The following is a 23575-nucleotide window of genomic DNA, read 5'->3' as shown; positions in this document are numbered from 1 at the left end:
CATTTTCAGTGTTTCAGACTTTGGTATTCACAATAATCCGAAGTCTCAATATACAGCTTTTTACAAATCTAAAAGCACACTGATGAATACTCATCGACTGAAGCTCTGTAGTATGTCTGTAGAGTGAGATTTGAAATAATTGATGAGCACAAAAACAGAAAGGGGAGATGAATCTGAATTTATTACCTCCAATACATCATTTTGTTGAGCAATGACTACAAGCCAGTTAAAAAAATACAGTACACTTAACTTACAAGTCAAAGCATTATAAAGCATGTATGGCATATCTATGGCATACAAGAATAACTCTCCTAAAATGTACATCTTTACAACGTGTTTACAAATAGGATGCAAAAATGAAAGAAAAGTGCAAAAAAAGAGTCAACGAAGACTGACAAATGATCCCCACCAGTGAAACAAAACTGTACAAAAAAAAAAAAAAAAAAAAAAAAAAACATACTTCATATTCCTATCTTGGGTTTGATGCAATTCTCCAAATGTGAGCAGTCAACCACGGTGTGCTTTTTTTTCCACGTGTTTTTGTGAGTCATTATTTAAGCATTAAGCAGTACGCGTCAGAAAAACTAGCGTTTTTCGATAACATTCACAGTATTTGATTCCAATTTTTCCGTGAGTCCCCAAATCATTACACGGCCACCGTTTAATAAATACGTTTGACTTTCATTCACAACCAGTCTGTGGCTCGGAGTAATAGTGACAAGGCAGTAACGTGGAGTTGCTTCCAAATAAATAACTCACGTGCAGTGATTTTTTCTTCTTAAATAATCGAGTGTGTGGCAACCGATTCCTGATTTGCTTCGAGGGGAAGAAAACTAATGTGAACCCTAATAAAATGTTGGCTATGTCCATGTGACTCATTGTGTGAGTGAGGATGTGAAATCAGTAGTGTGATAGCGTCCGATGACGTAAACAAGTTAAAACATTTGAGTGAAGAAAAAGAAAAGTTCACCAAATACAGTACTGCAGTCTTTTAAGTAACTCTCCTAGATGCTCTGCGTTGTGGTCCCTCTTAAAAACAAATGTCGAAGTTAGCATCATTTAAAAAAAAAAAAAGAAAAACAAAACAAAAACACGTCATCTACTTGTTGAGATGAATGTTCTGCCCACAGACTACCGCATTCAAAATAAATAAGGACTCCTATCATGTCTTACAGATTTATCTAAAATATCAGCGTATTGTCTTTTTAAAGGACGACACCCTACCGGTGACAAAGGTGATGGAAGAGTGACGCATCAACTTCAACTAGACTTACAAGTCTATGCCTAGTTATATTTAACTTATAGGATCTCAGAATAGCCAAAATATTTTCTGTATTGTTGCAACATGTTTGTTAAAAGCTCCTAAAGGTAACAAAACAAGCCTGAGCAGCACATCTGAAGTTTGCAGATTTTGAGCTGGAGGTTTGTAAAGCTGCTTGTTCACAATGTGTAAGCGCGGTTAAAAACACAAGCCACGACTGTGGTTCGCTCCTCTATCCAGGTTAATATTTAACGAGAGATGAGCTACTACTGACACAGAGTTTAAAATCTGCTGAAGAGCAATTACCAAATGCGGGACGCTTATGCGCCCGTGTGAGGCGCTGAGCACAGGGAACACTGTAATTCAACCGGTGACAGATATCCTGAAGGCTCACACATATAGCAATTTTAGAATTAAAAAAAAACCTTGAATTTTAAAATCCTTTCAGTCACACTGAATACCAACTTTGCTTTGACAAAATCTCGCTAACTCTCCCATCAGTTCTCTGGAAGTGCTAAGGAAGCCCACATGCAGGTATTGATGTGGCATTTTGACCATTAACAGTAACGTCTAATGTTTTCTTCGAAGCCCCGTAACATCAAGTTTTGTCCCTACAAACATGACTACAAATATGGCTGCAATCAAAGAACTGCTTAGATAGATGTGTTATATTTGTATAATATTTATTTTCTGAGTTGTGATGTAGATTTAGGGCATTCAAGGCAAAGCAGCAGTGTCCCCGTTCTTGCTGTATGATAATGCGTTTGGCTTTTTGTTGTCGTGCAGCATCATGCAAAGCTGCTGGAGCTCAGACACTGAAACTTCTCCCTCAGAGACTGCACGATGTTGGGTTGGTTCTGTTGCGGCTCGCTCCACAGGTACTTTTCCAGATGCTCGCGGTCCAGAGGCCTCACCTGGTTGCAGGAGTGGACCGGGGTGCACGGAAGACTCTGAGACTGAACAAGGCCCCGATTCTGACCAGAAACCGCTGCCGTGCTGCCGCCTCCCTGCACCAACCTGTCCCGCTCCGTTTCGCTCTCATCCTCCGAGCGGATCTCTACGTAGTCGTCATCGTCTTCGCCATTGTCCTTAAAGTTTGCCAGATAGTTCTGCGTGGCAGTGAGAAAGCTCAGAGCAGAAGCCCGATTCAGGACCACCACCTGCTGCCCATCGTGTAACGTGAGGTCTGAGTGTCCCAGGGTCGACCACTCTGGGAGGCTGCTTTGCCGACCGGCACGGCCCAGACTGGGGCCGCGAAGTCTGTCTGTGGTTTGATCCACATTGGGTCCGTTACATTTAAGTCCAGACTGGTGATGTTTGTCGTGCTGCTGGCTGCCCAAAGAACTGCCTGACTGACAGTGACTGGGTGGGGAAGACTTTGATGAGGGCGAAGACGCATTAAAGGAAGGATGCCTCTTAATGGAACTGTACACGTGCTCTTCTTCCTCCTCACTCGGTGCCGATATGCACGAGCTCCACCTTTGTGACGTGGGAGCTGTTGGAGAGGAGGGGATGGTCTTAAGAGAAGGAATGGAGCAAGCGGTGGTAAGCTTGCGCTGAGGGTTGGAGGTGGTTTGAGAATTCATCCCCTCACAGGATGAGGACATGAAGTTCGCCAGCTCTCCATTGCTGTAGGTGGAGTGGAGCCAGTCCTCTTCCAGGGAGGTCTCGGGCATGGATGGAGAAGACGGCAGCCCTGGGTGGCTGTGATGTGGGGTAGAAGAAATCTGACCGGCAGGACCAGGAGAATCCTTAAACATCACCTGGTCGTAGAGATGGGAGTACTCGGCTATCCGTGCACCTGTGGAGGAAACGCAGAGGACGTAAGAAGGAATGTAAGTATGGCACGTTTGCATTTCTCAGGATCACTCAAAACCACCTGGAGGAAACCAAAAGGAATTTAAACAGACAACGAGAAAACAGAGATGAAAGTATTTCTCAAAACATAAAAGGAAAAAAAATTAAATTTTCTCCAGATTTTTCCGTAATTTTAAAACATGAGACAAGACAAAACAGCAAAACGGAGAACTCTATATTTCACCTTTGTTAGGGAAAGGATTTTCTAATTAGTTTGTGAAAAAAGTTTTGTTGCACTTTTCCATTTTTCCATTTTCTTGGGTTCTTGGATTTTTGTTCTTCTTATCATTTTATTATAGTATGTTTTACCGAACTTTGTGTTTTGCAGCAAAACACACCAGTTTTCTCAAAAAACAGTTGCATTTTCTGCTTTGGTGATGCATTTTATAATTCAAACTGTTTTCTAAGGTTTTTAAAAACAAATTTATTTCAACCCCATTGTTATACGTCTTTGTGTGTTGTGTTCACAAAACAACATCATGCAGCGTCTTGTGTGGCGTGCAAAAACTGAAGAGCAACTTTTCAAATGCGATGATTTGCTTTTGTCTTTATCATCTATGACAGTAAGTTTTTAGAATTTTAGTGCATGAAATAAATGTACTCAAAACAACACTTTTTTTGTAGTCAGTAAATCAAAGCATAAACATCAGTTTCAGCAGCAATGAAAATAGCTATTATGTCCAGCTACCCTCATTTTTTGAGAAGTTCCAGCCTGAATACTGACACAGATACTGACCTCATTATAGGCCACATGTGACCTAGCCTAGTTTCTTTGGTAATAAACTTATAAGAGATGTGTATTAATAGATACTGGGAAGAGACTTTGTCACATCTGCCATTAACAGGAGAGAAATGTGTTGTGTTACCTATGGCTGCACCTCCTTGTTTCTTCTCCTCTAAGATGGCAGCGAGGTCTTTCTGCTTTTTCTCAGTTCTGGACCGACTACACGGGTCTCCAGGGTCCATGCTCCTCATGCGCAGTAGCTGGTTGGCTTTCTTTATCTTCTGGCTATACTGTCGTGCCATCAGGAACACACGGTTCTTGCTTTTGTCCATCAGGTCGAGGGGAAAGTCCACAGACTCCCCCAGCAGCAGAGAGGAGGATGCCAGCGGTGAGTCTAGACCTGCTAGCTCCCCTGGAAACAAGCTATGGAGGTCCTTGATTGTGTTTTCTCTCGGAGAGGTGCTTCGCTGCGGAAGCTCAACAAGGTCATCGTCTTCTAGGCGGAAGCTGCCGCTGCTGAGACGAGCCAGTCTGTTGCGGATATTCTTCACTGTGCCTGGTTGAGGCTCTGGGGTGTCAGGGAGGGGGCGTGATGCGGGAGCAGGGCTGTGGTTGTCTTCTTCAGGGATGCCTTCGCTTTGAAGGTCAGGTAGGCTGATAACTGGGATGGTGAAAGATGGTGTGGAGGTGACAGGTGGATGTTTAGGCTGATGTGCTGAGGGACTCTTGGCTGGGGGGCTGGTTGCTTGAGGACCAACAACAGGAAGACTCTTTGTAGGGCTGTTTTTGACAGATGGAGCCTTCTTAGGCGACTCACTGGCGCTCACGGGGAATGCAGCAGGAAGTCGATCCGCTTTTTTCTCATTGTTCTTGATGTAGTTTTCTAAATCGTTCCAGATCTCATCTACCTTCTCAGACATCTTGTCTCCCTTCTGTGAGCGCTGGAAAGAGGTTTCCAAAGCAGAGTAAGAGGAATGACCTGGCTCAGAGGAACACGAGACAGAACGGGAGACCCCTGAACCTTCACCCTCTCTGATGTGGAGGCTCTCCTCTGAAACAAACCCTCCGAGACTTTGAGTCAGGTCTTGCTCCGAGCTCAGCAGACGCTCCCTCTCTTGTTTTGTTTTACTGCCTTTATTCACTTCCTTGGGCTCTGTCGATGGTGGCTCCCTAAAACAGATGGTGTCATAGATATTCTCCTCCACTATCTTGAGCTCACAAGTCCCGTTCGGCTTCACCTCCTGTGTGGAGGACCGGTTGCTCTCTGACGAACCGTCTGGCTCGATCAACGACTCTGTGACTTCTGGTGTACTTTGTGCTCTTGCTGCCTGTCCCTGGGAACCCTGTGCATTTGTGTGCGTCTCTTTCTGCGTCTGGCTTTCATTGAGGCCTTTTCTGATTAAGCCCATGTTCCTCAGGTCCTCATAGCTGATATTATCGTATACATTTTCAATATCATCTATTGTCAGCTGCTCTGCTGAAGAGGACCCAGATATGTCATTGCTGGATGATTCAGTGTGAATCACTTCCAAATTGCTGCGGTCGGCCTGGTCAGCTTCAGGGCTCTCTCGAGCCTCGGTAGCCTTCTCTCCTGCACTGCTTGCCCTCCGCAGGACTCTGCTACCGTCGGGTGGAGGCTCAACCTGCACTGTGGGGACCTGTTCAACATGCCAGCTGCAGGGCCGAGCTGTCCTGGGCGATGAAGTAGCGTCTGACCTCTCTGAGGGCACCTCTGGCTCTGGCGCACTTTGCTCTGTGGGAACAAACATCTGGTAGATGTCCTCATCCTCGTCGTCAGGCTGCATCGTCCTCTGACGGGTGGGGAACATGGCTCTGCGAGCCCGGTGGTCTGCCCAGATATTCTGCACAGAATGGTCACTTTCGGTGACTATTACAGAGGGAATGGGGGAGTCTGGAGGTTCCTCTGTCACGCGAGGTGTTCTGAGGAGTGGCGGATGATGACTTCCTTCCCTTACTAAGGTTTCTCTGGCTTTCTAAGTTAAAAGACAGCAGAAATGATTAATTTTGCATGTGGTTGAGACAGTCCAGATAGTTGACTACATTCCTGAATGACCAAAGTCCAGCTATGAATTAGTACCATACCTGCAGGTCTGAGGCACTCATGTTGAACGTTTTCCACTGTTCTATGCTGTCAACAGATGCTTGAGGGTTCAGCTTCTTTCTGCTGCTTTTGCCAGGAACTCGCAGCCTCTTTGCACTTCCCTAAATACAGTTTTTCAGATCAACGATATGTTCGAAGAACAAGTTGATCACAGAAATATATTCGCAATATTTCATGCTGTGTGCATTTTCAAAGGTATGATTCTAAGACCAGCATAAACTCACCAGACCACTGTCATCCTCATCATCAGCATCCCGCTGATGCGGCTCCTCCCCTTCCTCCCTGTCACTGTGGTCATAGTGATCTCCGGGATCCAGGGACTCCTGTGATTGGTTGATAAGGCTGCGGCTGCGGCCTATAGTGCCCAGAGCCAGCTGGGACACCGGAGAGAGCAGGCTAGCACCAAGACTCGTTCGCTGGGGAGGAGAAGAAGCAGCGAGTTTTGGGGTAAATAAAATGAGTGTTTGTGATTGTGCTGAAACTGTTCATCATCTTTGGGTACGACTCACTTTTTCACCGTCAGAGTTGGCAGCATTCTGCTTTGCAGTCTTCAGTAATTTGCTGAGGGGTTCTGGGAAATTGGAAAGGTACATTTGCAAATGAGCAGTGTAATAATAACATAGATGTTTTTTTTAACTCCTCCTCATCTAGTCTTAAATAAACACAAAGTTGAGCTGATGTTTGGCTCAGATTCAGTAAATTTCTCACCTTTTCTGCGTCCTCTGCGGGGACTGGGGCCTTCCCTGGTTTGAGGGGAGTCCTTCTTGTCACCGTCAGGACTGTAGTGAAACCCAGGATGATCTGGGAAAACAACAGAATTGCACAACATTATTAATAATTAAACATTGTTTAATCTGGCGACACATGGATAGAAGGAGGATCGAATAACAAAAAATAAATTGAACTAAATGAACTAAACTCATCAACTCCATATAAATGTAATACAAATTGGCACTTACGTATAGCATCCATCTCCAAAATGGCTTGTTTGGCCTGGAATTCAATAAAATAATTGTGAGTTTAGAAGGTGAGAATTTAGATCTAGATTAGAAAACATTTTGACACTAGGTGGCGCCACACTACAGTCTTGATAAGTTCAAGTTGAACTTTTAACAAGCAGCCAGTGGTGGAGAGCAACACAGTATATTAACTTACATCTACTGCACTGAAGAACAGTTTTGAGGCACCTGTACTGACTTTGAATATTCCCATTTATTATTCCACTCTACTACATTTCAGAGGGAGATATTGTAGTTTGTACACCACTGCATTTACTGACTTGCTGTCTACTCTGTGATTGTCAGCTGAGGACAGTAATCTTTAGTTTCTACTCGCACAAGGCTGAAGGCAAATGGGGAGTAAAAAAAGTGACAGTTGTGGCAGAATTACTGAACATGACTGGAAGAATTCAAAGACAGAAAAAGGAAGTATTTTAAGTGGAGTGACATTTCCAACACCTCCCACTGAAAGTCTGTGATGAGCTCCTCATACCTTGGCAGGAATTTTTGCAGGATGGTTTTCAAGTATGAGTCTTTTGAGGTGTAAGATCCACATGCGCTTGTCTTGCTGCGATTTGGCCTGGGGTTAGAGCACAAAACATCACAGAGAGGATTATGTCATACAGGCACTTTAAATGCAGCTCAGAGGATTGGGATAAATCCTTCAAATTATGGCCTCCCTACATCACACACATTAGATTTTCTTTTTCGGTGCATGCCCAAAACATGGTGGTTAGGTAACAACAATGACTGCCTTTAGCTTTTAAATGTTCAACATGTCTGAGCAGCTCAGAGAGATGAGCCTCAACTAGCTACAAAACAATGAGGCACCTGCAAATAATCATCACACTTTCTGACTCTTGCACAATGCAACTAGTAACAACAGAACATTTTCAAACATATAATTATGTTTAAAAAGTGTTTGACGTCATGCTGTGATGTGACTTTTTAAGCAGTGTTGCTATACCTGGACAGTGTGCTGGAGTTTGGGATTCTTGTAATGAAAGACACTGAAACTCAGCGGTTCTTTAGGAATAACCTCCACCAGCATCAGGTTGCAGCACTACAACAGACAAATAAGTTGCATTGAAAAACGCTGTAAGAACAGAAACATTTAAATACTCGGCATCTCTTTCGGGCATGTTGTGCTTCAATTAGCATGACTAACCAGGATGTGAGCCTTGTATGTGTAGGTTTCTTCTCGTTTTTTGGTAACTAGCAGGAGCTTGTCAAACAGGAAGAGGGTTCTTTCATTTTTGGCACGCTGCAGGCGAAACGTTCCTTCAAGAACCAACTCTCCGTAGCCGATCAGATCAGGGCCCTTCCAGTTGGTCAGCAGGCTCTGGATTTCCTGCAGTGAGCAGAGTTACAGAGTGAGGGGAGTTAGATAACCTTGTTTGTTTTGACACAAAACAGGAAAAACAATTATGCAATTGCTATGGAAATCTAGAGATTTCTAGTTTGCGTCAGAAAAACACCCTTTTGACCTGCTGCTGTACATCAAAATGAAATGGAACTAATCCATTCCTTCACAAAACAAACAAAAAAAAAATTCAGATGAAGCTGAATTTAAGAGAAATAGTGAGTGGAACAACTGAGAGTAATGACATGTGATTTCAACAATTTAAAACTGTTAAAACAGGAATGTAGATTTTTTTTTTTTAAAAAAGGGGGAGAAAACAGACTAGATATTACAATTAAAAAAATAAAGGCCAATTTTAAAAAGCACACTGGTAAGTACAGAAAAAATATATATAATCAAGGCAATAAAATAACAAAAAGTGAGATTTTCTTTTGTGTCAATACTTTGTCTCTAGACTATTAGAGTAAATGCTTCCACACATCCCTCCATTCGTCTGCCCATCCTGTCTCCCAGCAGATAAAAGAGGCAACCTTCCCTTTTATGTGTCTTCTTAATGCAAGGCCATCATTAGCCTGTGGAAAATCCAGTGACTTGCGTAATATGTGGGGAAGATTAGGGCCTTGGCTGATCCAAACGCAACAGAGTTCACATAACTACTCTGCAGAACAATAAAACAATTGGCTCCTCGAAAAGCTTGAAACTGCAGTGTCTGTTTTAGTTAATGAGAGACTTGGAAAGCGTGTGTGAGAGCGCTTGCTGTACCTGCAGCCTAACAGAATGCTCGTGTTTCCTCTTCATGTCGTTTATGTGCCAGGCCACTCGCTGCATGGTGTCTATGGCTTCCTGCACAACTTCATAGGTCTCTGTGTCCTTCTCCATGTGGTTGGCTATCTCCTGCACAGCAACACATGCAAACCACTTCTGTTATCATTTGCACAAAATCTAAACACACACACACACACACACAAGCATGCATACGAACATATTGTTTTTGTATTTTAAAAAAAAATATATACAGTATATATGTATGTTTGCTCTTACACTAATGCAAGAATATACAACATGGACATGCGCAGGAACATTCATACTGAGCGCCATATGTCCCGACATTTGGCTCCTCCAACAGAGCAGAGGATGAAGCTGAGTGTACTCTACATGTGTCTTTGCACCAATATAGATAAAATCATTACCATGCACTTACAAACGTGTGCCTGCACTTATACATTCCTGTGAGTGAAGGGCAATCTCTATGCATGTCAGCGTGAGTGTATTTGCAAGACGGCAGGCAGAGAGTCGTACGTGTAACAGGAGGTGGTACTTGAGGATTCGCTGCACTGGCTTGAGCAGGTAGGAGCCCAAGGGCAGGGAGTGCCTCAGAGATTCCTGGCGCTCGCGGAAAAACTTGGCCAACGCCTTGTTCCTCATGCATTCTGTGAGCACAGCCACTGACCTGTGGAGACAAAACCCAGCAAATAAGATGTTAGGGATGTGTCATAAATCATAATTTGACAGCAAAGAAATGGGAAAGTTGTTATGCATCCTCTGAGTTACAGTACTAAAAGGGCAAAAAATTCACCTCTAATGAAAAAAAAAACAAATTACATAGTAGGCACCAAGAGATTTCTCCACTCAATTTATACCAAAGTCTCCCTGATCTAGCATTTCTGAGATTGTAGCTGGGGTTCTGCAGATTCAAAGCAGGAATCCTCAGGATTAGTCCGGCAGGCCCATTTTACTCGTGACATGTTTTGTAACAAAAAAACACCTCTTCAGGTCTTGTTAACAAGGTTATAAACTTGATGTTCAGCAGATGATTTTGATATTTAAATGAAATGATACAGATAATAATATCTAAGTCATAATGTTGCAATTTTCACCTTGTGAAACTATGCAATGACTGCTCAGACTGTGGCTCCAGTATTGTGTTATATCATAAAACACCTTTCACAAACACAGAATTGAATCTAATTCATAGTGTTCCGCTGCTACTTGATTCCGTATTACAAACTTAGACAACAGAAAGTTTGTAAAACATATTATGACAACAAAGGTGTTGGTCATCAAGCCAAATATCAGACTCAGACGTCAGTGTCCAACTGCATGATAGACCGATTGATGCTGCATTTCTAGCTGAGCCAATGCTAAATAAATTTTGCAACACATTATAGTAAAACAGTAGCACTTTACAAGCTTGTATGAGGCAGATCTATTGCTCAGTGAAGCTCGTTTGCTGTCTGACCTACTGAAGAATAAAGAGCTTTTTCACCAGCTATGGAGGCTGCATGTGTATCTGCACAGTGGAAAAAGACAGAAAAAGACAGTTGTGAACTTGTTTCATTCTTCTACGTCTTGTGTGTGTGTCTGTGTGTGCACATGTGCATGTCTGGATCTCTAAATTCCAGTGTGGCTTCACACAGGCCTCACATTGTTCTGGAGGAAACCCGACCTCAGAGCTCAGTATGACCATGATGCATCTACAGCCTCTGTGAGTGTGCGTTTATTTGCAATCGTCTCCTTGTGTGTGTGTCGTGTGTGACCTCTGTGGGGGTCACCAGCTGTGGTGTGGATGTGGGAGAAGGCCTATCGCAAACAGCTGATGAGAGCCCCGGCACACCCACACAATCAGCATTCAATTAGTCATCATTAGGATGTAAAAATTGTGCTGCTTTTCTCATCGAACAATGAAGAGGAAAATAGTTGCCCAAGGAGAAGGTGTGTTAGGCAGGTGCAGGACATCTCAGCATGAAGAAAAGCCTCACGTTTCAGCTGGATTTAATCATGCACAATGTACACACGGACACAAAAAATACCCCCCGCATTATTCTACACAGGTGCCCCATGGCACCCCAGCACTCGCACAAAGCAGAATAAAACATTTACAGTGTTAGGCATGATAAGGTGACAACTTTAATACCCCATCTGTCAGCATGAAAGCTGGAGGGATAAAAGAATGGAGGAAAAAAAACTGGAACAAGAAGCATGAGGGGAGGAAGAGAGACCCTGAGGCACAACTGACGGTAGACATTTGGACTCCTGCTGAGGAGAGCTCCATAGAGCATGTCAGCTCGTCAGGAAGGGAAAAAAAGGTAATGCACAATGAAGCCATGTGAGACGCTGGGAAGACGGCAGGTTGAGGTGAGATCGGGTTGGGATAACAGTTGTACAGTAGGCTGCTGAACAGAATAATCAGTGATCCAGACATAAACACCCGCAGTGGCTTTCTTACCGTGGGTAGTTGGTGCAGTACTGGGTATAAATGTGGAACTCTTCGCTCTGCAAAAACACAACGAAAACCAATTAGTTAATGCAGTTACGCAACAGGAAACAGGACCACAATGACTGAAGAGTGATGTGGAGTTTGATTCATTGCATTGCTCTGAGCTACATGGTAAATATGTTCTACTGAAAATAAGGAAAATGTTAACACAGTTATTGAGCAAGTATGATCATTTTCTTCAGTTGCAGTTCATGGTAAGCATATTTGATTCAGTGTTAACCCAAATCTTGATTAAATTTAGTCATTTTTACCTGATGACACTAGTCAATATATTTGACTCTGCACCAAAGCAGTGGACCGACTGACAAAATGCTTTTGACAGTTAGATCTGGATATTTTGGACACTGACCCAATCGGTACCAAAACATATTAAAGTTACAATTGTATAATAAATACAGTCTTAAAGTGCAGACTCTCCAGCTTTATTTGGGGTACCGCCTTCCAAATTGGAAGATTGCTTCGGGAATTCCAGTTCTTTATTTCCCCTCTTCCCTCAGGGAGCAAATGTTTGTGAAATCATTAACATAACCATAAATATAATGATATTTTTGTCATGACACCTTTGCCTTCGCCAATATTTGCATTAAATTTGAAACCCGTGGACATCGCCACAAAGATGGCTTTCCTTCTTTGTGAGGCTGTCCAAATCTGTACAGCAGCTTCTGCATTTAGTCGTGTCTTCCATTGCGTGAAATGTGGCTCAATCGAGTCGAGATCGGGTGTTTGGATCAGCTATTAAAGAGTCTTCCAGATCTTTATCTTCAAAAATTCCTGTTTTGCTTGCACAGCGTGTTTTTGGATCGTCATTCATCTGTAACAAGTTACTGTTCATCGCTGTACACTTCAGAATCCATCTGGTTTCTTTTGTCTTCTGTCACATCACCCATAAATTTTCGTGACATGGCGCCATCGGACGCTGAGCAAGCCCTGGCTTGATGTCATCACACTGCCTTCAAAGTATCTTACTTAATATGTTTTATAATTCGTATCATGGGCCGTGCAAAACACTCTTCATTATCTATTTATCTTTTGACAGTGTCCAATCTGACCTTCATAATCTTAAGGCTTTTGAATGGTTTGCACCGAGTAAACTCTTCTCTTCAGGGTGAACATGCATAACAATATCCTTTGTTATGTTTGTCACCTGTTTCTTCATGTGCGTTCGTATCTGGCACTATGATGCCAGGTGTGTTATCTAACAGACATGATAAGAGAGAAGTAAAAGAGAATAAATCTTACTGGGTTCAGTGTCAGCCAACCTCTGCTGATGAACCCACACACGCTGAAAGCTCAACTTTGAACCTTGCTGTGGGCTGCATGAGTACACATGCCACATACCGTTGGAAATCTGAGATTCATGTGGTTCAATTGATGCCTTTTCTGACCGTTACCCATACAATCAGTGCCAACGACACGGCAGGTCTGAACAGCCTCTTTGACTAAATACTGTGGGTTCACAGCAACAGCTTGTAAATTAAAATGCCTGCTTAAATCAGAGTGTTCATCTGCCTAAATGATGAAGAAATAACAAATAAACTTCTATGTTTCATCAGTGGCAGCTTTCCATTTAGATTTTTGATGGGTTTTGGTTCTGTCTAATTAAACCAACAATTGGTAATGGCCCATTAAAATGTACTTAGACGTCCGTCTCACAGCAGCCACAGTGAACATGAGTTCTGCATTACTCTTTGTTATGATCTTGTCTGGTATGCAGTTTATTTGGAGGCTGATTCGAGAGGTCAGCTGCATTTCCTCACAACAACAATGTTTCTATGACAAAATCTAACACAGGTTTATGTTGAAATACACAACCAAGAGTCTACTAATAGATTTTTGTATCATTGGAGGTAGTTTGAAAACAGGGAACCACTGGAACAGTTAGGCTCTTAGGTTTTTAAACTTGCATGCCTTGTATCAAATTGGCCAAAACTTCTGATGCCATACTCTCCAAGATTTAGCTACATAATATTGTCTCATGTATCACTGGTTTTACTGTATCTGCAGTTACTGCTCATGTCAGCTTTGATGACTGACTGCTTATTTCATGTTTACTGTTCTATGCAGTCTGAGCCCACAGACAAGGCATCCACTCTCCACAGCTCTCTGATCCTAATTGAACCTCATCCCCACAGCTTATGATTAGCTGAGCTGTAGCCTTTAATTCTGCGTTTATCTCTACAGCCCTGAGCGCATGGATTAAACATCCCCTCATTCCTCATTGCCGCCCCTTTAACTGAGACATTTTCCCACCTTGCATACCTCTCTGAGCATTAAAGGCAGCATGACTTATCAAAAGGTGGAATTAACCTCTTTGGTCTCATCCTCATATCAGTCCAGATTTCTGCAACACATTTTTTTTAATCCTCTCTTCATTGTTCTTTCATGGATATTTTCCTCTAGTCATCCCTGCTCTCTCCCTTCAAGCTTTCCTCTCTGTGCTTTCTTGGAGGCCTCAAGATGAACCCCTTGCTGTTGCATAACGTGAGAGTCTAATTGAACTCTATTTGTGTTCATAAACGGTAGGGGGGGGGATTTGGGGTGGTGGGATGCAGGATGCAGACAGCTTTCAGGAAGCGACATCATAAACATGCAAGACAAATGACTGAGGTCTGTCCTAGTACATGCACAGTACACATACAAACATACAGAGCAAATGGACCTTCAGAAAAACCCAGAGTAAATGTACAGAATGCACGTATAGAATGTGTAAATGTTTGGTTTTATCAAATTAAATATAACGTACAATGTGCCCCAAATAAACCTCATACAAACAATGTATCTCACTGAAACATACTAACGAACACACAAGCACACAAATACACAGACTCTCATGAATTGTTAGCCTGAGGTGCTCCATGGGAACCTTCCTAAATTGAAGAGCAGAGCTCTCCTCCTCCTCCTCATCGTCTCCAGCAGTCTGCCGCCACAGACCAAGCCTAAACACTACCAGATGTGCCACCATCGATTTCTGATGACACACAGCCTTAATACACACTCCTAATATTCCTCTGCACCGAAAACACAAACACAAGACCACAAAGAACAAAACTGGATCTTTGGGATACAGATTTTGCAGAGCATGCATGTGTGTGCACACTCGCATGTCTACACACACTCTCTTTGAATCTGACCAGGAAACCAACAGACCTTGAAATAACTCACATCTATAATACACTGTCTTTTAGAAATATATACAAGTTGTGCTAAATCATATAATCATCATATCCAGATTCTGCGAGTTTTTAACTCTGAGCAGCTGCTATACATAAAAAATATCCTCCTCTAGGAGACCAAGATGGAAATTATATGGAAAAATCTCTACTCGTTGAAGCTATGGCCACTAATCACGACAGAGGGAAACAAAAAAAAAGTTCAAGCTGGATCAGAGCCATCAGTTTAATAACAAAGTAATAAAGCAACAGGCATTGCTGGTACACGATTTGTCGAGACTGGACCGGTCACGATGAGTCAGCAGGTAAGTACTAAATGTAGTAAATCATAAGGAGGAAAGAACAAAAAGTTTTAGCTCTTAGTGTAATTGCACTCTGTGCTTCAGTCAGCATGTAGCAACTCATAAAACACTTTAAAGGCTTATTCCAAGCACAGTGCAGTAAGGATATAGGCAAACAGAGGAGAACATGAGGATAAATAGCCAATTATCTCCGAGGCAGAGATTAACAACTAGACTTGTCTCTTCTTCAGACACTAGTGCTAGATTGTTATTATTGCCTGCTGAGACTAGAGGGGTATTAGAATTGAGTATGTGTGTGCACATTTCACAGCAGATTGAAAATGAGAGGTTTTGTGGTGGTCAGGTTCTTAGCAACCAGGACTCATGTTAAGTAAAACAAAGGTTAGCATCCTGTTACCAAGTGTCAGCCTATGAAATCAGAATCCACACACAAAAACTTCCTTTTCTATCTTAGTGTTAATGTCATTGAGAAACTGCACTGCCCTGCCTTATACCATCACCCTAACAGCTGGATTTCTAATCCCAACTTTAGTCTAAACCTAACTTTAAATCAATTCTAACCCTTGCTGTAAAACAATAAGTTTTGATCCTCAGAAATCCCCTCAACCATGTAGGTCCAACCATTTGTGCCCATAATACCTGCTGCATCTAGATGCTGGTGTGTCCCCAGAGCAAACCATTCACTGACAAACCTATAAGAGTCTTAAGACAGACATTTAAAATATCAGTTTCTAACGCGGAGGTAGCAAGATGATGTCCAGAAAATAAGTAGAATTTGAATATGATCAGTGAATGCATATTTTAGTCATTGACTGCATTTTTTTTTAAAAATGACCAAACCCTCCCAATCTGAAGAAAAGAAGCCAATGAGAAAGTAACTTGTACACATTAGCCAGCAGGAACCATATCCTGTGGTTGCAAAAAGAAATCTTATTGTGTAGAAGGCTTTAGGAAAAGGACAAATTCTCACTTGGTCTGTTTCCTCTATACAGTTTCCTAATGAGTTTATGGTGTTTGAAATTAATTTATTAAATGATGGTCCCCTCTCGAGTAAAAGAGACGATAGCATAGTGTATGACAGTTAAGACTGACAAGCTTCTGTCCTGCTTATGTGAAAAGGTTTCAAGATTCCAACTCAGATCCTCTGCTGGTTTTTACCATTTAGTTTCAGAATAACAAAATGGCGGCTGAGAAATTAAGATCAGATTTATTTGTCATGCACATATATATACATACACGAAATTTATCCTCCGCTTTTAACCCATCCAGGTTGGCACCTGTTGAACTCACACATGCACATGGTCACACTCATAGAGACAGATGCCATACACTGGAGCGGTGGGCGCCCAATCACAGTGCCCAGGGTGCCTTGCTCAAGGGCACCTCAGCCATGACAAGGAGGTGGACTGACACCCCTCCAGCTGTCAGTTTCACCAATCTTTTTGAGTGGCGAGAGTGCGAATCGAACCGCCAACCTTCCGGTTACTGGACGACCCACTCTAACCCACTCAGGACGGCCACTCCATGGCCAAATATTTCTATAATTTAAAGTACTTATTGGACTTTTTAGGGAACTAAAGCATTTAAAAAGGATTGTCAAAACAATATCTATGTCAGACACTCTCACACATTAAATGTATTTTATTTATTTATGCCAGAACTTTGGCTTTTCTGTTTGTTTCTGTTTTTTTAACATTGTGTTTTTCAATGTCAGGAATTCCCTTTTTTTTTTTTTATATTTTTTGGGGCTTTTTATGCCTTTAATGGACAGGACAGTTGGAGAGAGAGAGGAACAGGGGGCAGAGAGAGGGGGAAGACATGCAGCAAAGGGCCGTCCGGTGCGGGACTTGAACCGGGGCCAGCTGCAGCGAGGACTGTAGCCTCTGCACATGGGGCGCCTGCTTAACCCACTACGCCACCGACCACCCCAGGAATTCACTTTTAATATAAGATTTTCAGCCAACAAGAGCAAAAAGTGTCATGCTAGTGTTCCATAATCTGCAGAGGAAGATTACCGAGTTAAAAAGACAAAAACAGAAATACTTCAAATGGACATCTGCAGTAAGAGTAGAGTCACACAGGAGAGAGGTTATCATAAGACGGAATCTCAAGATGGGACCGCTGGATGAAAACCTTGGTGTTCCCTGTTAAAGTACCATGCTGTCGAAGTGAAAGAGTTCCTGTTTTAATGAATCTGTGACTGAAAACTTCCAATACTTATCACTCAGCAGTCAGGACAGACTAATACTGTAAATGGAGGGGTCTGCATCTGTTTGATGCGCTGTGACAAAGACTGGATTTAGGAAAACATGTACATTTAGCTAAAGCCATCAGCTTTTAAGAGTGTGGTGTTTTTCATATGGTGAGACTTTCTCTCAGCTGGCTTCGACCCAATCAGACCCCCGGCTTTAAATGATCTATAGTGCACTGCAGAGAACCAGCAAACAGCCCATGGTGAAAAGCAGGTTCAATAAACAGTGCAAAAACACAAAACATCACCAAAAACCCTTTTCCCCCCATGTGACCTCTTTCACTTTAATATTTCTTTTAACATTAATTAGCTGCTTACAAGATGTCAGTGCACTTGTTTGCTTATGAATCTCTGTTAATTATGCAACAGCAATGTGGGCTGCCATAAAACCAGTCTGTCTCAACAACAGCTGCTTTATTTAGGGAGTCTATGACGCTGACTGTGACCTTTTTTTTTGGACGTGGTAAGACAGTTGCTCTGTGGTTTCGGGTGTAATTGCAGTACGGGTAGGACGGGAATGTAAAGTGTTTAGGAGGAAGTGCTGGAATGCAACACATTATCATGAGACATGATCACACGCAATTATTTTGTGGGTATAGACGAACGAAGAGCGGGAGAGGAATCGCATCCGACACACAGACATAACTACCAGTGATACTTAAAGTTGCTGAGCACAGTTTTGCTTGATGAAGCACTACTATTATCTCTCTACTGGGAATGTGACGGTGCTTAAAATTTTTTGAGATTTGCTGCTCCTACCTTCATTTCTGTTGCACATGAAACTTACTTCATTCTCACTATCCAAATAAAAAAAAAAAAAAGCTACCATTCTCCAGAAACGTTCAGTGTCTTCTGAATTGAGGAGGCCATCTTTCTAATAGTATCACTTTTATCATTTTGTTTATCTCTTGTATGCCTTTGTGTCTGAGTGCATGAGTCCAAAGCAGCTGTATGGACAGGTTTCAACAAGCAGAAGAAGAAGGTGCATGAAGGAATTACTCAGAACCTTTGCTGAAACCAATATAACAATACAAAGGTACTCAATTAGCAAGTAAAACGTTATTAGAAATCCTACAGATCCTAACAGAATTAAGTACAGAAAGGGAGGGGGGGGGGGGGGGGGGTTAAGTGAAGGAAAGACAAAACCATCCTTACCTTGGACACAAAGCATTCTGCAATGGCCACAGGGTCTGCATTGCACTTCTCAAGATCATGAAGAAGGTTCCTGAAACAGAGGTTACAGAAATAAGTTATTTGATGTATGAAATATGCTCACATATTTGAAGGATTTTCACATACATGTGTAACTTCTTTCTGCCATTTCCTGGTTAGGTGAATATGACTTACTCTTCCAAACAATTGCTGTGCATTTCAGGACTAAGAGTCACCCTGAGCACAAAAATGAGGTCTTAAGTCACCTGCTGCTGCACAAAATTAGAAACTTCCATGAATTCAAACAGCCAGCTCCCATGTTTAGCTGTATGTGCAGGTTTGAATACACACTGTGGAAGTTATTGTTTCATGGCTGCAGCATGAGGTCATGGTGACCGCTTTAAACTGCTTTCATGCTTCCTTTTACCAGCCAGTTTGTCTGTGCGCAGCAGCTGAGAAATGAATAGGTTGGAGAAGAATGTCTGCAGACCACCACAGATGATGCTTAACTCACAAGCACACAGGTTTTAGCCGTGTTTGGGACGTGACAAACGCACACACCTGACTCCTGCAACAAAGCCTTAACCGGAAATAAACAGGTGGCTCAGCCCAGTTTCACTGTTAGCTGGACATTGTGGAGCCAGAGGGAGACGAGAGTCTGTCGGTGTAGTTTAGTGCAACAGAAACATTGTTCATTGCTGAATCACATTGTCAGCCAAAACCGGGTTTCTATTCATTTGTGCATCTGAAGGAAGTTTTAAAGCTGAGGGGTAAAAAGACTATAACTTTTACAGACTTGCGTAATGCCTGGGATGTGTTAATTATTGGTTATTTTTGATCGAGTCTAATATTAAAAGGGTTGCAGTGGAACACACAGAATCTCGTTCCAAATGCTATAATTCATTAAACTCGCTTTAGAGAGAATCCACATAATGAACAGCAGCATGCAGGATCTCTCTTACACTTGCTTGGTAATGTGTGAAACTGAACCAGTATTTATGGATTCGTGAGCAACATGACCAAGAACACTTTGGTAAAGTATTGTCTGAGTCACTGCATCCCACCTTTAGAAGCTTGAATATTCACCCCTCATTTCAAGTGGCATTCCTCTCCCATTCAGACATCTGCCTATTACACTCTTCAAGTTGTATTTTACTGAAGGAAATAAGAACCTAAACGCAACCTAAACGCAACCTAAACGCTGAAGAAAAGAGTCTGACACTATTTTGCAGGGGCAGCATTCCTGTATACTAGGTTTACCTTTGGAATAGTATAACAAAATACAGAATACTTTTTTCCCCCCCATACACCAGGATGTTAAGGCAGTCCAACCAGGACGTTCTTCTGAATCTGGCTATTCAAGCAGCAGTCCTTTAGCTAAACTAGGTAAATTGAAATTAAAATGCCTAACAAAGTAACAATCATAACTGACCAAAAATCCAGGAATCAACTGAGACATGTCGTTTCATGACAAAATACTCTTGTCTCATGTCAAGTCATAGGCAAGACAGATCTCACAGCTCTCACTTTTGTGAACCAATTTTGACTCGAGGTCGTCTCGGCTCTCCAGAGTGCACACCTGTGTGTGCGTGAGTGTGTATGCTGTACCTGTTGAAGTGGTAGATGTCCCGGATGTTTCCGAACAGCGAACCTTTATCCTCAGAGCTCAAGGCCAGTCGTGACTGGTTGCTGATACACTCCAAGTAATCCTGCAGAAACAAAGATGGAGGATGACCAAGTTAGAGGGGATATAAACAGAAAAGCTGACATCTTAAAAAAGCAACTGCCTTGACACACATATGAAAGGCCATTGCATTACACTCATTTTACCGTAGCAGCTTTCAAACTCTACACTTTACACCGTTTTGCACAGAAAGAATCTCTTTCAAAAGAGTTACAACAACCGAGAGTAGGATATTCTATCAAAAACTCCACCTGTTAAGCAAAAAGATTCTTGCGGCTCATCAACAAAGTGACGACTCGATGAGCCACATTTGTGATAAGTGTATAGTTCTGCCAATTCAAATGAGGTTAAATTCCCACTTTAATTAGTAGTGAAGGGGTAAATATTAATTTGTGGTTTAACCATTCATTTCTTGTAAACCTCTCAGCTTGTTCCTCCAAGCACACCAACTTATTGATGTAGAATTTGTCATCGTCAGATTAAAGTGTGAGAAAACCAACAGCCAAAACAAGCCTTGGACAGCGATTTAAATGCTCTATTAGCCCTTTTTAAAAACCGGATAGCCTGTTTTGTGTAAATATCTTGATGAGGAGATAACGCAAGCCATTGTGCTTGTAAAGTAATCCTTCAATAGTCAAACGGTTGCTGGGAAACACAGGTTTAACATGAGTCTGTGTTGCAAAGCGGGTACATGTCTGCTCAGGTGCTCAACTCTGTGGGTCTTATCACTGCCTCCATCGCTGCCGTTAGTGATGAGTGCTGATAGGACGGTGACTAAACACCAGCCTCGGGCCTCCCTCCGCCCTGCAGGAAGAAAGTGAGAGGTGGAGAGCCAGAGACAGGTGAACCAGCAGCTGGAGGAAACAGTAGGGGATTGTGTTTGTTTTTTTCTCTGCAAGTAGCATTTGGATTTGTTTTGCATTTTTCTTGTACGTTACTCTGCAAATGAGCAGAAAAAGGAGCTCAGCCGATTGACTCATTTAATAAAAGATTGCCAAATCCAAACATTTTATAGTTCAAGCATCTTCTATGTGGGTATGTGTTGCTGTTGAACACCTCTTCTTTCTTCTTTCAGTCATAACTGCAAGGCCAGAGAAGCTGGAGCTGCTAAATGTGAAATCCTATGTTTAAATGGTGTCCGCATAAGAGACTGTCCGTCACATGTGGAGGGGCTGCCTGTATAAATGGTGCATCTTCTCTGTCGCAAACACCTGTGTTTATGCCTTGCAGGAGCCACCTCATTCCTCACAGTACATTTACAGAATCGGAAGATCCTCCCCCAATAGCAGAGACAGAAAGAAATTTCTGGGTCAGTGAAGGAGAGAGGACACAAGGAAGAATAAGTCAGCATGAGGACAAGCACAAACGCCTCTAGATTTTGGACTGATGGCTGGTCAAAACAAAATACTTCATTCACTAAATCAGCAAACGGATCACTAATAAAAAATCCGTCCTCGTGTCTCACTACTGCTAGTCTAAGTCTTGTGATATTGGTAAAATGATGGTGTGTAGTCACAGTCTCTCTGCTCCCTTCAATTAAGTGTCTCCTGCTTGTCTGTTTCACTCAGATGAGTTAAGCTCTGATTGTATCGGTTCTCCCAACCTCAGTCTATCCCTGAAATACAATTACACAGTAAGAACACAAACACACTGCTGATTCAAATGTTGAGCCGTGCACACGTATGGGATATGTGTTCAGAAGGAGAAAGTGCTCCGATGGCAGGACAGACCACAGCCAACAACTGGGCCCTGAAGATGTTACAACAACAGGCTGCCCTCGACATGCACAAACACACCCAGTGATTATTTCATCACGTTCTTTATAGATACAAAGGACAGAGAAAGAGGTAGACTGCGCCTATTCGCTCTCTTCAGTCCAATGACTGTATTTCCAGTCTGCTGCTTCAGTTTCTGTTCCCGGAAACATTTTATTCATCCATTAACACTGTTTTTTAGAACAGCTAAGACCGACCAACAGCCTGTTAAACTGTGCTTTTTTAGATGTACTGAGGCGATGCTGACAAAAATGATTTGCTGCCAATCTTCAGCTGCAGAGCATGAGTTTCAGAGACTCAATATGAGACATCCCATCAATGTTGATTTTCATAGGAGCAGATCAATTCCTCCTATTTAATTTTCTTCTGTTAAATCCAGCAAGACAGGGGCTAAAGGCACAAAATGTTATAGAGTTCAAATGGCCCCAAATTTTGGTCCAGAGGTTTGAGGTACAAATAGAAACAATTTAAAACCTGCTTTCGGACAAGTTGGTGGTTATGTTGGGGGTTGGGTGGGGGAGTGGGGGGTGGAGGGACATCAGTGGGTCATGTTCAGAATTTGTTGACTATTGGCAGTAATATGTAAGTTGAGGCTTTATTAGCCACAGGGTCAGAGATCTGACCTGGTCTGACCTGTTCACTCACCACACAGCCTCAGGGAGCTCAACAATAGTGTTCAGATCAGCACACACGAAGGTTCACTCCCTCTTAAGCATCAGACATGTACAAACTTGAAACTTTCATGTGTTAACCATTAGCGTCCTCGAGCAATCTTTTCCCAAACACCAGACATAACCTTGCAGTAGGAAGCTATTACTCCAGACAATGCAGAGTGTAAACAACCACGTCTATGTGATTCAGTATTTCCACAGGCCAAGTGATGTTCCCAGATTATTTCCAAATTCCTGCTCAACTTCAAATAGCCCGGTCATGCGTTCCAGATCTAAGACTGGAAAAGAGGAGAAGAGAAGAGAAAGCAAGATCAGAGCCATCTCTTTAATGTTGTTTGTGGATGATGGATCGAGCTCATTACACACACACACTGGTTGAGTCAAGGAAGGCTGGTCATGCAGACGCAACAGCCCCACCCCCCAAAAACACGCAGAAACATACACCGGCCTAAAGAGCTCAGTGTATTGCAAGTTAAGAAAATACATTAACAAAATTGAAATAGCAAAAATAGCAAATTGACAAAAGTCAAGCAAACTGTCAGTGCAGTAGTTAGAAAAAAAGCCTAACAACAGTACTGCTGACAGATGAAACACAGGTGAGCCCAGGGGAGTCCGGGTAAATATTTGTGTTGAGGCTGTCACACCCTCTACTCTTGCAGGAACCAGCCTGGGCAGAGGGATTACTAAAGCAGGCGTTGGAGGACAGCTCATGTAGGACAGTGCTGCTACTAAATAGGTTGATGCCGTGCATTTGCTGTAGTTTTCTCTTCGCTATGGCCTAACTGTCAAGTTAAAAGCCCTATTCATAGATACAATCAGCGCAATCTATCTCTGACACACTGACTGAAACAGTCATTACAAGAGTGAAGAAAAACACAATGCATGTCTTTTCTAAAGTGCTGGTGAAGAATTTGCTGTCCTGCCATGTAAGTGTTGCCCTCCAGGGACTGGGTGGTCTGATCTACTAA

The 23575-nt window shown here is 42.5% G+C and overlaps 1 protein-coding gene across 2 annotated transcripts in view; it reads right to left on the bottom strand.

The window, feature by feature from the left end:
- Positions 1 to 1927: 1927 nt before the first annotated feature.
- Positions 1928 to 23575, bottom strand: part of LOC142374887 (pleckstrin homology domain-containing family G member 1) — a 43633-nt gene continuing 21985 nt past the window's right edge. For both annotated transcript variants that reach the window (XM_075458754.1, XM_075458753.1), the window contains exons 3-17: positions 20086 to 20186; positions 18481 to 18550; positions 11552 to 11598; positions 9625 to 9775; positions 9088 to 9219; positions 8131 to 8313; positions 7930 to 8025; positions 7456 to 7542; positions 6924 to 6957; positions 6673 to 6765; positions 6474 to 6535; positions 6189 to 6380; positions 5946 to 6065; positions 3985 to 5836; positions 1928 to 3062 (exon numbers count right to left, since the gene is read on the bottom strand). In XM_075458754.1, coding sequence (XP_075314869.1) covers positions 2050 to 3062; positions 3985 to 5836; positions 5946 to 6065; positions 6189 to 6380; positions 6474 to 6535; positions 6673 to 6765; positions 6924 to 6957; positions 7456 to 7542; positions 7930 to 8025; positions 8131 to 8313; positions 9088 to 9219; positions 9625 to 9775; positions 11552 to 11598; positions 18481 to 18550; positions 20086 to 20186 — 4233 coding nt within the window. In that variant the 3' untranslated portion in view covers positions 1928 to 2049. The remainder of the gene's footprint in view (positions 3063 to 3984; positions 5837 to 5945; positions 6066 to 6188; positions 6381 to 6473; positions 6536 to 6672; positions 6766 to 6923; positions 6958 to 7455; positions 7543 to 7929; positions 8026 to 8130; positions 8314 to 9087; positions 9220 to 9624; positions 9776 to 11551; positions 11599 to 18480; positions 18551 to 20085; positions 20187 to 23575) is intronic.

The sequence above is a fragment of the Odontesthes bonariensis genome, chromosome 24, assembly GCF_027942865.1.
Source record: "Odontesthes bonariensis isolate fOdoBon6 chromosome 24, fOdoBon6.hap1, whole genome shotgun sequence".
In the NCBI taxonomy this organism is placed as follows: Eukaryota; Metazoa; Chordata; class Actinopteri; order Atheriniformes; family Atherinopsidae; genus Odontesthes; species Odontesthes bonariensis.
Note: the sequence above shows the minus strand (reverse complement) of the source record. Positions and strands in the feature narration are given on the sequence as shown.